Consider the following 15,161-nt stretch of genomic DNA (forward strand, 5'->3'; position numbering starts at 1 on the left):
AGATGCATTGGGATATGAAATCTTGTAGATTCTAGTTATAGACATTTTCATAATAGTAATATCAAGAAAACCAAAAATGAAATATATACGTATAATTAAAAATCCTAAGGTAATAACCCTAGAGATATCATGTTATAAGAATATGTTTGGGTATTAACCCATGGTACCAAAAGGGTACTTATGATGCATAGTGAATTAATTGTTAATAATAGGTTTCATTAGATGATTATTATGCTCGCGTGGTCTTCTTTTAGCTTGAGCTAGTTTGTCAAATGTGAATAAGCACGCACCAACATCGTGAAAAAAAATGTATCAATTGGGTCTAAGGAATTCATTCTCCATCGTGGGGCTTAGAGAACACTAGACTCTAATACTTAAGATGGAGGTGAAGCTACTGTAGTATGCCTAGTAGTGTATACTACGTTGACTACAAGTAGAGAGATAGGGTCCTAAACTTTGAGTCCTAGGGAAATGAGTGCCTTGATGTAGAGTTCCTAACTTTGATACAAGTATAAAGGTAACCAAATGGGAATGAACACCCATTAAATGACCTAGTGATGCATAAGTGGCCACATGAGTAGTGACCCTTTGGATATGCAAGATTAAATTAATAAATATATGGTGTATAACATATAGACTCCTTTGGATAAGCAAGATTAAAATAATAAATATGTGGTGCATAACATATAATGCAACAATAATTAAATAAAATATTAAATAAAATATTTATGCATATAAGTAGATATGGCATGAGTTTGTGAGCTTAGTGAATGATGCACTTGACGGCCGACCCTTAAGTTAGGGAGAATCGACTTCTTTTGAGTTCTTCTTTGTGTGTATTATTTTGGTTCACGAGTTGACCCCGATATGAGACGAGTCGACTCCCTTGAGTTTTTTCTTTTGAATGAGAGTTCTTCTGAAGGTCGACTTTTGATGAGTAATGAATTGACTTTCCTTATTTGAAAAAAAAGTTTTTTAGGTAAAGTAACCTTTCAAACTAACTTGATCTCATGCTACTGTCTTGCAATGCTCGTGTTGAGTAATTAGATCACTTTGAGACATGTTGTCTCACTTTAATATTATTACTATTTTTCAGGTATTTTGCGATAGGCATATATGGCAGCGAAGAATGCGTGAACATCTCTTGGATATTCATGGACATATATATGGACCTAAGACTACTTCTGTGATTTTTGAAAACTTTGTATACTTTTGTAAATATTGATAAACATTTTGTACAAGCTATATTTGGTGAAACGATTGATTTTTATAGTTTGCATAAGTGTGTTGTGTTTTTGAAAAAAATAAATTAAAGGAAAAAAATAGTGAAATTTGGGCGGGTTTTACATAATGGATCTATATTGGGTCCAAAATAGAACTAGGGTTTATCTTGTTTTCCAATAAGTATTAGTTGTATGAGTTTTTCAAGGAGAGTTGATGAATTGAATTATTGTTGTTTTTCTTGAATTTATGCATTACTTTTGTTGATTTTTCATTGCTTTTACAACTGTAGCATAATCTTTGTAGAAGTAGTGTAACTTAATTGTTTATTCATGAATCGAGTTTTTCCTATTTGCATCGAACACTTCAATTAAAGTGCATGAAACTGTGAAATTATATGTTATTCAAAGTTCATTCAACTGCTTCATCCTTGATAAAAATATCTATCATTCCAAGTCCACCTAATTGCATTATTCTTGGTATCCAATTGATAAATAGTGATACTCTAATGTTTCTTATTTTAGTATTAGGAAACTTAGCGTGATGATTGAAGCTTTTTATAGTTTATACAGAGAAAAACAAGGACGGTCGTATAAGAGGTCATCCAAACTCTTTCAACCTTTATAATGGCAATTTTTCTAATCTAAAATATTGTGTATTGGTGTAGCTTGAGTGTTGATGTTGAGAGTGCGTTCTATTGGGATTTAGAATTACTAGAAACTTATATGTGCATCATGCATCAAAACCAAATGCTCTAAGAAGTGGTTCTGATAAAAAACAAGTATATATATCACATTTGTATGATCATAATTTCAAAATAATAGTGAAAATCCAATAGGATGTTTCATTTATCACTGTGCCAATTTTGTTAGTTTTCATTTCATTATATATATATATATATATATATATATATATATATATATATATATATATATCAGAAAATATTTGCTACCAATGAAGGCAAATAACTAATGATCTAGAAATCATAGATTCAAGTTAATATTGACACAATCTAACCACATAGATGTGTTCAACATTGTTTGTTTGATAAGGATTATATACATATAAGCTTTAGATCATAATTTTTTGATGTAAAAATGTGATCTTTTGAGTTGTGAATTTTTGGCACATTATGGGACATTGATTTTTGAACCATTTAAAAACCAAATTACTAGTCATAATCACATGATTCAAAACAAGTTTTCTACTAAACAGACCATGTAGATCACATATGTAATACAATCTATAAAAAGTTATTTTTTTTGAAGAAAAAAGCAATTTCTACTCCTTAGTTCCTTACCTTCATTAGGAGCTAATATTTATCCACATTTCTCTCTCTCTCTCTATCTATATATATATAAAGAGAAATTGAAACCCTACTAAACGAGCACAGTGCTAAATAAAGCACGCTATTGGACTTCCAGTGTTCTTTTTTTTAAATTATGGTTGTACATATGCAATCTATATGTTTGTTTTTATACGAATAACTTCTTGGAGCTTTTTTTCACGTCCGATGCATGAATACATTTTTATAAGGTTTTTAAAAATCAACAACTTACAATTTTCATAATTTTTTGAGGTTTTACATACCATTTTTCATAAAAAAATGCATGATCAAAGTGTTGAATTTTAGTAAATCAAGCATGTTTAACACATCAATGGGGTTCAAATTTCGAAATAAACACAAAAAATCCAATAGCATGTTTCATTTAGCACCCTGCCCATTTAGCATGTTCCCATTTCTCTCAATCTCTTTATACATATATTATGTGCTAGCTGCCTATCACTTCTTTAGCCTATTAGGTTTTTAAAGTTTTTTTATTATATTTGTCTTAAATTCAATTGTACAGATGTATCCTCCAAGTTTGATTTTATAGGAATAAACTTTTGATTCATCTAACTCTGACACTTAGTTAGGTTTTTATAAGGTTTAAAAAGATGATGATTTAAGGTTTTCATAGATATTTAAAGCATAAAAAATCATATATTTTTTTTATTAAAAAACATGATTCAAGAGCCATTTTTAATTAAATTGTCCATGCCAAACACATTTGCAGAGTAAAATTTTAGAAAAAAAACCCAAAACACATGTTCTCTCGTGGTAAGCTGATGGCAAGCTAAAAAAGTGATAGGCAGCATGCCACTGATCATATATATATATATATATGTATAGTAATGGGTGGTGCTAAATAGCATGCTAAATGGGTTTTTTAATTTTTATTTTCAAATTCTGAATGTGATCTATGTACTTGATTTTATAGGGATCAACTCTTGAAGAGTTTGATTCTGAGTTTTTATAAAATTCAAAAAATCAATGGTCCAAAATCTTTGTAAATTTTTGAGGCTCTAAACATAATTTTTTTCATCTAAAACACATGATCCAAGTGTGGATTTTTAGTAAATCGACCATGCCCAACACATTTATAGGGCCAAAATCGTTTAAAAAGCACCGGCTGAAAAACCCATTTAGCACAACGTTTAGCACAAATCTATTTTCGTGTATATATATATATAACCCATAACATTGAACAGGTTAAATGTCAAAGGACACGCGTTGATTTATTGATTTTGCACAAAAAAGAGCATTAGTGACAGTCATGACTGCCTAATGCTTTGGGCAGAAAATGCACAACTGTGCTTTTTATAAAAGAAGTCGTCTGGTGGACATGCATCCGATAACAATGGACAATTTGCTGTCCACTGTTACAGGCTACTCTCTCTCTCTCTCTCTATATGTATATATATGAAGGTAAGTAGCTAAATGAAATATGTTATTAGATTTTCAGAGTTTTTTGTTAAAATTGCAACCCATGATGTATTCATCATGATTGATTTACTAAAAATCTATACTTAGATCATGCATTTTTTATGAAAAATAAAATTTGGAGCCTAGAATGTTTATGAAATTTATAAGTTATTGATTTTTAAAACCTTATAAAAACCTATCCATGCATCCGAATAAAAAGTGCTCTAAGTGATTCTTATAAAACCAAACATGTATCACTTTCTGTATGGCCAAAAAAATCCAAGCTTGTTTCCGATTTTGTAGGTTTTTATTTTCTTATATATATATATTTGAGAATTTGTTAAGAAAATATTTTTGTTTTTAATATCGCGAGAATTTCCAGGAACGAGATTTGCGATCATGGCCAAATCTATTCTGCCAACGAATAAATCGAACGCGAAGAAAGGGGCGGACTCGAGAGCGATCCAACCACACGCAAATCGATCAAGCCGATCTCGAAACTCTTCTCCGCTCTTCTCCTCGAAGCACTTTCTCTGGTTAACGTTGAGCGGGGGGCTGGGGCTGGGGCTCGACCTCGAAACTCTTCTCCTCGAAGCTCTTTCTCTGGTTATCGTGGGGGGAAGAAGAAGAGAAGAGCAATGGTTCTGTCGCAGAAGATCCACGAGGCGTTCAAGGGAGCCGTGGAGAGGATCACGGGGCCGAGGAATGTCTCGGCTTTCAGGGAGAACGGCGTTCTCAGCGTCGAGGAATTCGTTGTCGCCGGCGACAATCTCGTCTGCAAATGCCCACTTGGTCACGGTACTCACTCCCCGCTTTCTCCCCCTTTTCTTTGGCCGTTCTCTCAATCGCATTCTCTCCGGTTTCGTTTACGGATGCCAAGTTTTTTGGGTTTGAAACTTTGAATCATCGGAGGGTTTTCGGATTGTGTCGGGACCCTAACACGATCATTTTGCACATTTTTCTATCGTTTTTGTGAATTTTTTAGGAATTCTGATGCTAATTCGGTTGATATTATTGCAATCCGAATAAAAAACTGTCTATTTTTTCTGATCGATAGACGGTATTCGATGATTCCGTAGAAAAATTGCGTATGATGATTCATTGAGGTGGTAATTGTTCCTGTTTATGAACTGAAAAAAGTGAAATTGCAGGCTCTGCAAATTGGACTTTCGGCAGCATTGAAAGCCTTTTTTGCTCTTTTAAATATGAATCACATTCCTGTAAACTTTGGCTTAAAAGTTAGGTTTTGTGATCCGATTATCGTCTTGCCAATGTGTTGAATTATTATGAGCGAAGTTTATGGACCATGTAGAAGTTATTTTGTTTAGTGGTGTCCGTGTTTTGTTAAATGTTGGTGGTAGCTCTTCATGGTTTATTTGGTGGGTAGGTTAGATAAACGTCTTTGTGGAATTTCCCAGTAAATTGTGCTATTCATGTATAAGACCCTCTCTTTATTTCTTATTTACGTGTTTTTTTTTTTAATTATGTCATCTTGTGTAATTTAACAGGGAATCCGGTGAGCCGAGCAAGAGAAAACCTTACCTACCCGCTGATAAGCAGTACTTAATTACTCGAAATGGTAAGGCAATCTGTCAACTTTGGTCTACATTTTCGTCCCTTTACTCTTTTGGTGGCGTTGCAATGATTGTTGTTATCATTATAATTTAAAGGAAATTGATGCAATTGTTTAGGGATCATGAGCAGATGAATGGTAACAAAATGAATGCAAAACGGGACATTATAATTTTAAGACAACGTGAATTAGTATCCACAAATATGCTAGTCATAACTCATCTTGAACAGTTCAAGAATTACATAACAGCACAAACTAATATGCAACGATTAGCAAGCAAACTTGCAGAAGTAATAACATAATAAAGTTATAGTTACACCTTGAAAAGCCTTTGCCACAATGTACAGGTTTTTCTGAAGAGTTGTAAATTTAATCAAAACTTTTAAAGTTGTGTTTGAATCAAGACAAGGATGGTCGTTAGGACCCTAAAAGTGTTTATCACCCATGAAGGCAAAGATTGTTGCTGTAAATGTATTCATAGGGCTGGTTTTACTGCCTATGGGTTGGGGATGTTATAAGATAGCTGATTGGTTGACTGGTTAGGCATGCACATAGCTAGACATTTGTATCTGCATTTGTTTTGTAGGTCGAAGAACCATCCAACAGGTTCTGGGGTTTTGACTAGTTGACCAATGTGTTCTAGTTGACTAGGCACTGTTGCCTTTAGTTGCGTGGTTTATGTTTATACTCAGGAATGTCTTTTGCGCTAATTTTCGAAGCATTTGGTTCTCTGTAATAACAAGTGACCACCCATACACAGAGAATAAAATTTTCATTCCTTGTATGGATTTTGGGAACCTGATGATTTGGTCAGGATTGCTACTGCAGATAGCCTTTTGTTGAAATCAGCCTGACGGTTGGAACTTCTCTTGTATCAACTTCATGAGAGAGTTGGTTTCTTCTTGTTTCCAGTGCCACAACTGTGATTTCACTATAAGTTTCTGTAACTTTCAAAAAGTGGCACATGCCTGTTTGCCACTGCTTCATACTTAAAGAGTTTTGCTAAGAAAAGGTGATGATTCTGTAGGATTTATTAGTCCATTATGTGATATCTTTTCTTTATGTTATCTTGTTGTGAATGCAGAAACTAACATTGATATTGGTTATTTTTGCACTTTATTTTCAGTGCCATGTCTTCTTAGAGTTCATTCTGTTGAAGAAGAATACAAAACTGCAGGGGCAGATATTCTTCCAGAAAATGAAGATTTTGATGGGAGGCTTTTTACATATGGAAACCCCAAACGTACAACAACCTTGCAAGCTCTCTATCTTGATTAGATTGTTATGTGAAACAATATTTTGGAATGTTGAATTTTTAGAAGATAAAATGGCTTATGGCAATTTGCCAGCATATAAGTTTTAATACTGAAATGGCTTTGCATTTCTTCTCACTTTAGAAAATAAAAGTAGCGAATAGAATTTGCCTTCCATGGAAACATCTGTAGCTGGCAAGCCAAGGACTATTCAGTCTATTTCCACGTATTTTGAGGTTGAAGATCAAGATGTTCCTGACATGGAAGAGTATGAAGTGTCACTAGTTGAAGAATATGCTTTGGTGAACCACTTATGGGCAAGAGAACACTTGAGAATATGACCACTTATGGGTCAACACATGAAAACAAAAACACAAGAATGAGCCACTTAAGGGCTTAGAGCACACATAAAAATAATCAATAATTGTGGGAAACAATCCCTTGAAGAGTGCTTATAATGGTTGGGGTTTACCCCATATTGATACACAATTGAGAGACTCAACGGAGCTGTTGGAACCTACCCAACGACTAGAAATATAGCCGTTGGGTAGAGTCCCAACGACTCTTTTGGGGATATTCCCTGTAATGCCTCAAAATCCCGAACTTGAAAATTTTAAGAAAAAATTAAAATTAATAATCAATCCTTTTTCAGAGTTAAAAACAATAGTTCAACGAAAACAATATTTGAAAAGCACAAGTCGGTGAACCTTGGGCAGATTAAAGGCGAAATTTTCAACCAATAAATTAGGTCCCCAAATGTCTTGGATTTGGGTCCGCATTTCCATACATCAATGCAAAACCATGAAGATTCAAAATAAGGTTTTAGATATAAATAGTGTTATACAAAAGTTTTTATATAAAATTACAAAACGTACTCATGAGCGAACAACAAAAAGAGTGGATTCTTAATATCGCATCATCACGCCATCGCCTGCAGCATCCGTCTAATCGTCACATGTATCCCATAAAACGAGTTAGACTCATGAAAGCCCGGTAGGTGCAATGACATCAGAACAAGACTAACATATGCCTTATCCTATTTCACAACATTTAGTCGTAACCGATTGGAACAAATCACAGATTGATATAAGCGGTGTATCACTTATAGTTCGAGGAAGCAGAGTGATCATCATGATCTTGTTTCGATAATTATCGACCTGTGGGTAATCACAGGACAAAACGTAGAAACAACTGAGACTGTTCAGGGGTTTATTATTTTATGTAAATTTATAACTCGAACGACTAGCTAAATCCACTTCAAAGAGGACGATTTCAGAGACCGAGAGAGAATTCCCTAGAGGCAGGAATAAACGGGGGATGCATCCGAACTTCTACAAAACTTTGTGAGATCTATCACTTAAGATAATAATTGATAGCCCTGTCTCCTAACTTCGATGACTGGGGATGCCGAGTCATTGCCACTCGGGGAGCGTAGTTGTTAACAACATTTTCCATCGGAGTTTATACCTCCTATCCTCTCTTTTGATAGAACTAAATGATGAATGAGTGTGTTAAATCTTCTTTTATCAAGCAACCCATTCATTATGCTCTAGTCTTTTAAACCGAATTGAGCATCTCTCCTGTGAAGGTGATCATGTATGTTTACGTGATTTTTTTTTAATACGGTGCATTATCGTACAACGAGGTTTGTCATAAACCTCAAATTCATTCATCAGTGTACGAGTATGTCGTGCATGTCTGATAGTACTACTACGATAAGAATATAACTGGTTCCTCCAAAAAAGAAGACCAATCGAAACTCTAAAAATTCATGTTTTTCCATACTTTAGGTCAGGGGCATATCTAAATTATTTTTGGATGCAGAATTGAAGGACTTGACGTAAGTACGACCGTAGTATACGTAGTCAAAGTATTTCATTTTATTGGTTCAAAGAGAAAACTCAACTGCGAATACCTGAGTCGTGTCAGTCTTAAGTTATTTAAAGTTCGAACTAGGTTGAAATGGTGTTTCAAAGAACATTCTAATACTTGGGAATTGTTCGATCAAAACTGACGTAAAAAATTTGATGCATGCGAGCATGGGAGCCTTATTTTGTTTGTAGGATAAACGACACATGTGATACGCCCTTGCTAGGATCGTTCACCGCCTACATAGCTCCGAGTAATGTTCACGTTCACAAAAGAACTTAAGCACTCGCAGGTGCTTGTTACACTTGTCACACAACTGAGTTTGATGATCAGACGCTCGCAGGCGTCGTGTGGTTCGGTGCTCATAGTTACAGTGCAGATATTGTGCGCAGTAGATATAGAGGGATGCACACAAGTGTATACGACTAGGCGTACACAGACACATCTCTTTGCGCGGTCTGCTGCTCAGCGCCAATGATAGCTTAACCAGAAGTTGACAAGTACTATTATCATTGCTTCTTTACATCATTATGCTGTTTTGCACTTGAGTGAAGTAAATAACTTAAAACCTACAATAATTTTTTTTTAGACTATTAAATGTATAAATATGATATCCTTGGTTTCTTTTTCTTTTAGTGTCTCATTATGATGCTGACTGTAATGTATAATATGATATCCTTTTTTTCTTTTTCTTTTAATGTCTCATTGTGATGCTGACTGTTCCTCTATGTTTTGTCTCTTTATATCACTGAGTTGCTCTCCACGGGGATTGCACCGAAGTGTAAGTCTCTGGAGATCTCTGTGAAAGGACAATGTAATGCTTGTGGCTGAATGTGCCTTCAAAAGTAAATTAGTCTCCAAGTCCTGCCCTTTCATCTCTGCCTGCCAGGATGACAGCCCTTTATAATTAGCTTTTGATGTGTAATGTGCACTAAACATGTATGTGATTTTGTTGCTTCTTATTTAGTTCATGTGGATCATGTCCGTGTTTCGTGAAATTTTCTGTACCATCTCTCTATTGTGTTTCTTTGCTTCGTAATGTAATTTTGGTGGATAATTGGAGACCCTTGGCCATTCTTTTATCCTTTTGTTTGGGCCTCTCCTCTTTTATTATTGGCACCTTTTCTATGTTCTCATCAATCTTTCTTGATTTTTATCCAGAAGGAAGTGAACTTTTCTGTACAACATTTTCTAGGATAAACCACTCTTGCTTTTGCTCAACTGTGAAGTTAGTATGCACCTTCTTTCTGTTCTTCGCAAAAAGCATGATTTGAAATCAAATTTATATTCTCCAAATCTTATGCCTAAGCTAATTTTTAATCTTCAACTTCGCTCATCTGCACCCATGGGGCAAGCATGCAAATGTCCAATTTTGTGCATAAATGGATTAACATGTTTGCTATTTCTTTCCATGTTGTCACATTGCCTGAAGAGTTTGTCATATCCTGTTAGTTTCATTATGTTCCGTTTCGACTCAAATCTCAAAATCCAGTTCTACAGGTACCTTTTCTTATTTCTTAAATTTGTGGCTTCTGTGATCCCAACAATCGAGTATGACAACACAATTGACTTTGATATGGGAAAAGCCAGCTGATGATTAAGAGGTGGCCTTTGTTGATGGCAATTTTCTTTTCAATTTTTGTGGTGGCAACTAATTGCAATCATAATTGAGCACATGTTCTCTCTTGAAATATGATGCTAATATTTATAAATCTTTGCTTGCAAATCATACTAGAACAATTTATCTGTGTGACTTTTCTTTATCAGATTCAAACAGTTGTTTTCTTCTGCCTTTTTCTTTTTTAACTTACCTTATTTGTTTCAAAAAATGTATGGAGTCTACCAAAAATTCCTTGTAGAGGCAACCACTAGAAAGGGTATTCTTTGCTAACAAAAAAGAGTATTCTTCTCATTTACGAGTTCCTAATGTAATTATGACTGGTGTAACAGTAAAATTGCAGTTGATGCCTTGACTAAAGCAGAACCATGAAGTGTGTATGCTCCTTCATTTGATTAGAGGAAATGTCAATAAAGCAGAACCATGAAGAGTGAAACGATGCATTTTTCTCATGCTCTCAAAACTTAGCTTTGAAAGTATGGAAAGCTTACTTTTCTCAGTATGAAATTGAACTTGCTTGATGTTGGAAATACACTTTTTCTGTTAGAGGAATCATACTTTCCGGACCCTTGGTAAGGACAAAGAACTGAACATTCTTGTTCGAAGGCAAAAATTGATAATTGGATATCAGACTCACTGTTGGATCTGATCCAAATGTGAATTGAGTCTCGGATATAGGAACTGATCCGAGCTCCGATTGGTGGTTGTATCAGCTGGAGAAATGACAAAATGATATTTCGGACAAAATGATTTGAGAAATGATTTTGCCCTTACAGGGCATGGAGTGACACTGGAAACGAGGTTTGAACTGGTCTCGACTGGTTTACATTGAATGCTAGGGTTTCTGAACTCAGGTGAACTAAAATGACATTGACTCAACCAAACTTCTAGATTGATGGACTGAGAAATGGTCCAATTCTCAGATAAATGATGAGAAATGATCACTTGAGTGAAATGAGTAACGAGACCGCACTGGATTTGAGCTGGAATGAAAATCAGTAATACTGAGATGAACTAAATCTGAAGCTCAAACACTAGCTCAACTGACTAGACTTAGCTCAATTTCAGATCAACCTACATGTATGACTGATAATTTTGGTAGAACTTGAAAAATGTATTCAAGTAAACACATTTTTTTTACTTTTTCTTTCGGTTGCTTCTTGCTGGCTTCCCGTTTCATGCGTTATGGCATTTCTTAAGCAGTCACTTCTCTCTTCATGGTTCAAGCATAGGTTCTTGCTCCGACTCCTTACTCTCGTAATTATTTGCAGCCTTGGCAGTCACTTGTTGTTGTCTTCAGCTGAGAAAATTTGTCTAGTTTGGCTATTAGACATCCTTGAATGGGTCCTTGCTTCTCACCTGCTGGTTCGGCTGTTATGAGCAGGGTTTCCATGCTTTCATCCTTTTGTGCATGTATAAAAGTTTCTGCCATTAGAGTTTCTCACTTTCCCGGTCAGTTTCCTGGAAACCTCTAATGCTATATAAGGTTATCAAACGCCAAAGTTAGGTTATTATTATTCAATGTTAACCTTGATTAGTTACATTGTTACAATAATGCTTTATGTGGGCTGTATGCAGACTCACTTTAAGCTTATTGTTAGTTCTTAAATAGAATTAGCCTAGAAAAAATTTCTGTTCTATGACTTTGAGTATGTTACCCGAGTGATGCACCTCACCATCATATCAATTATGTTTTTAAGTCCGAGTATAGATATGGACTTTGAAACACAAGCTATGTCCGGCACTGCAGACTCTGGTTTGAAGCTGTTGGTGGTGGTTGTCATTCTTTCTTGTAGAACTTTAATCTGTTGGTTCTTTGCTGCAGAACGATGATGTATGCTTGTGACTTGTTAGATTTATAAAGAACTAGGGCATGCATCATCGTTAGATTTATACAGAACTTAGACATCTGCATTTTTTTTTTCAGGTTGAGAGGATTCCCTGCTGCAAAACATGAGGTAGTCTTTTTCAGCTGCAAATGGTAGCTGACATCGTTGTGGAGATAAGGACGCTGTTCCTTCTGTTTCTTCGTGTACATGTTATTCATTAGACTTGGTTTGGCTGTGTTTTAAGGAACTGTATTATATTCTTTTAGTTGAAAATGCTTGTAAAAGGTGTAATATACTTGATGTGATATGGAAAGTGAGAAACTGTTTTTCAGTTAAAGCTTTGAAAGAAAAACACATAAAAGTCTTTTCAGGATGCAGGCAATTAGAATAGGAAAATTTATATTAAAAAATGCTTTTGCCAAAAAAATGCAATATGAATCCAATTTTATCGGTCTGGTATATACGACCTTTTTTTACCTCATTTTACTGACACTAAAGTTAAAGTTGTAGCTAGTTGTGAAAAGCGTCGAATGAGGTGCTCCACCAAAAACTGAGGCTATGCCTCAATTTTTTTTTGAAAACTTAAAAAATTATAAAAAATATATCTAAAAATACAAATAAAAGTGCTTTACTGATGAAACAACAACCAATAAAAAATAGAAAATCTTAAATAAATATTAAATTTTTATAATTAAAAAACTGATTATAACTGAAAAATATAATATCCTAACATATATCTGTTTTCTACGCAACTTCTTCATGCCTCATGCTGGTGCCTTAAGGCGCAGAGGGCCTCACCTCAAGGCCAGGCATGCTTTTAACAACAATAGTTGTAGATTAACAAACTTGAATGGATTTAAGCAAAATAATTTGTAAATTCATGCTAAAAACAATAAGATCCCGCTATCAAGCAACTATTTTTTCTTTTTTGTGATAATCAAGCTGGGTTAGGCAGGCAGCCCAAAGGGGTTAGGCGTAGTAGTGGGATGGGACCTAGGCTGCTAGGCAGGTGGTCTAGGTTCAAATCCCATGAGCGTCCAGGCAAAACCTAGGTCTCTGATCTTTGGGATGGTTTCTCCGTGTAATATATATATATATATATATATATATATATATATATAAAGCTGGTTTAGGCAAGAGCTTGTAACTCATATATCATTGATATTTTTCATTAAATAACGCGTTTTTTTAAATGTACTATATTTCTTGGAGTAATTAGTCATTTTATCATCAGCATTATAATATGCTAATAATTCATTCTTTGCAGCATCATAATGAAAATGTAACTCCATATTTTAAAACATGAAAGATGAGTTTGAATGAAGTTTCTCAAGTAATTGGGCTGAATTTGTGCAAATACACGAGGAACACTCGGACCGTAACACGGATACTCCGTTTTGCTTCCCGTATCGTGTCTCGTTATATATTAGTTCCACTAAAAACTTTTGTAAAAATAATCGCACTCCGCTATCCGCAACCGTGTCCATGTGACACGCACACACCACGTGGGCACAATGATGCCAGGTATCAACTCAAACGTGAAAAGATCAAAAGTCAAGCTGTTCATCCAAAGGAATCTGTCCTACACACGTGACATGGCAGAGAAAAAAAAGACTGGAACTACATGATGATGATGATGATGATGATGGGAGCGCACATGATCATGATGATGATGATTCATGAGCATGAGAACCATAGAAGACAGACCTCCCCGGCTTGGTGGTGGTGGTGGTGGTGCAGCCATCGATGATGGAGTAGAGCTGGTAGGGAGGGGCGTCCAAGGCGAGCCACTGGCGGACGTAGAAGACGGTCTGGCTGCAGCCCAGGTGCGGTCCGGTGGCCGTCACCTCCACGTACTCCACGTACCAGCCGTGGTGCGGTCCCGTGCCGTCGGATGTGAGGTTGAGGTAGCAGATCGGGCGGTCCAGGCACCTCCCACGCCCGCTGAAGATGTCGAGGTTGCCCCGCTCGTAGTAATCGTGGCCAGCGGGCATGAGCCCTCCCCACGTCTCCAGGTCCTTCACGTACACTCCATGCTCACCGTAGGACGAATCGGAGAGGGTGAGCGAGATCTTGGAGTCGGTCCCCGCCTTGACGATGGATCCCGTTCTGATGTACACCGAGTACACGCAATTGTCGTCCTGTGCTCACGACGAGATCATGATGATGATTATAATGGGTTGATTGCAACGATCATGATCATGCTTGTTATGGAGATGACATATGGACATCTATGTATGATGATGATAGTATAATGTTCATGACGATGCATAGACTGAACAGATTATGATGATGGTACTTACAGATGCAACGGTGGCGACATGCAGGGTCAGGAAGAGGAGGAGGGCAGGCAAGAGGTGGCGAATGGGAGCCATGGTCTTTTCTTCTTCCCGATGGTAATGGTAAGATGGAGATAAGGGTTTTTTATAAGGCGGTGCCTACCAAAATGCCTGTCGCTTGTCGAAAATTTACCAAACCAACCTTCGTAACTTTGGCCTCTACATGGAATGCAGTCGATACACAAACCCCGAAACGTATACTGAGAAATAGTTTGGTAAGGAAAGATTTTTTCAAGGGTATTTATAACAATTAGTTGAGTGGCAGTCAATTATTGCACTTTATGAATATGAGGACAAAGAGGTGGGTGTCGGTGTGGGATATCTTGTGAAGATGCTCACAGAACCTGAGCTGGCTAAGTTAGTCATTTGCTCGATACTTGTCTTACAACTACAAGCATGCCACTCAAAGAACCAAGCCCAGCCTCTTCAGCCTCTTGTGGCTTGGCTCATGTTCGGCTCCTAAAGCGCTCGTTCAAAGTTTCAAACTCATAAAATAAAATAATCTTGACACGCTCAATATGAATAATAGGTGCTCGGCTCGGTTGGAAGAAACTAGTTAAAGTAAAAATTATATTTTATTAATATATAGTTTTTTAACATTAAAATATATATATATATATATATATATATATATATATATATATATATATATATATATATTATTGAAAGGTTAGGCATACCCCTATCAGTCATACAACTATACATTTTAAAGC

At 35.9% G+C, this 15,161-nt stretch overlaps 2 protein-coding genes across 4 annotated transcripts; one reads left to right on the forward strand and one right to left on the reverse strand.

Moving 5' to 3' along the window:
* Positions 1-4,539: 4,539 nt before the first annotated feature.
* LOC149821653 (autophagy-related protein 3-like) lies at positions 4,540-12,433 on the forward strand. 3 transcript variants are annotated; one of them, XR_016426078.1, is made up of 4 exons: positions 4,540-4,765; positions 6,667-6,783; positions 10,155-10,266; positions 12,208-12,433. XR_016426078.1 is itself a non-coding variant. In XM_089981177.1 (3 exons), exons 1-3 carry the CDS (start codon positions 4,606-4,608, stop codon positions 12,210-12,212), a joined length of 282 nt encoding a protein of 93 aa, XP_089837303.1. In that variant the 5' UTR covers positions 4,540-4,605; the 3' UTR covers positions 12,213-12,433. The 3 variants fall into 3 exon arrangements, 1 of the variants encoding a protein (XP_089837303.1); XR_016426077.1 differs by having other exon boundaries at positions 10,163-10,266; XM_089981177.1 differs by lacking the exon at positions 10,155-10,266.
* Positions 12,434-13,627: 1,194 nt separating this feature from the next.
* On the reverse strand, positions 13,628-14,501 carry LOC149821654 (PLAT domain-containing protein 3-like). The gene is made up of 2 exons (XM_089980650.1): positions 14,413-14,501; positions 13,628-14,250 (listed from the first exon to the last, which is right to left on the reverse strand). The coding sequence occupies exons 1-2, from the start codon at positions 14,482-14,484 to the stop codon at positions 13,771-13,773; spliced, it is 552 nt and encodes a 183-aa protein (XP_089836776.1). The 5' UTR covers positions 14,485-14,501; the 3' UTR covers positions 13,628-13,770.
* Positions 14,502-15,161: the final 660 nt, after the last annotated feature.

The sequence above is a fragment of the Nuphar pumila genome, chromosome 11 (genome assembly GCF_984573655.1).
Source record: "Nuphar pumila chromosome 11, dmNupPumi1.hap1.1, whole genome shotgun sequence".
In the NCBI taxonomy this organism is placed as follows: domain Eukaryota; kingdom Viridiplantae; phylum Streptophyta; class Magnoliopsida; order Nymphaeales; family Nymphaeaceae; genus Nuphar; species Nuphar pumila.

Bases quoted from the DNA above. Each gene is read 5' to 3' on its own strand.
- LOC149821653 (XM_089981177.1), top strand. From the start codon at position 4,606: ATGGTTCTGTCGCAGAAGATCCACGAGGCGTTCAAGGGAGCCGTGGAG. The intron at 4,766-6,666 runs GTACTCACTCCC...CTTTATTTTCAG, and splicing joins CAAATGCCCACTTGGTCACG to TGCCATGTCTTCTTAGAGTT.
- LOC149821654 (XM_089980650.1), bottom strand. From the start codon at position 14,484: ATGGCTCCCATTCGCCACCTCTTGCCTGCCCTCCTCCTCTTCCTGACC. The intron at 14,251-14,412 runs GTAAGTACCATC...TCGTGAGCACAG, and splicing joins ATGTCGCCACCGTTGCATCT to GACGACAATTGCGTGTACTC.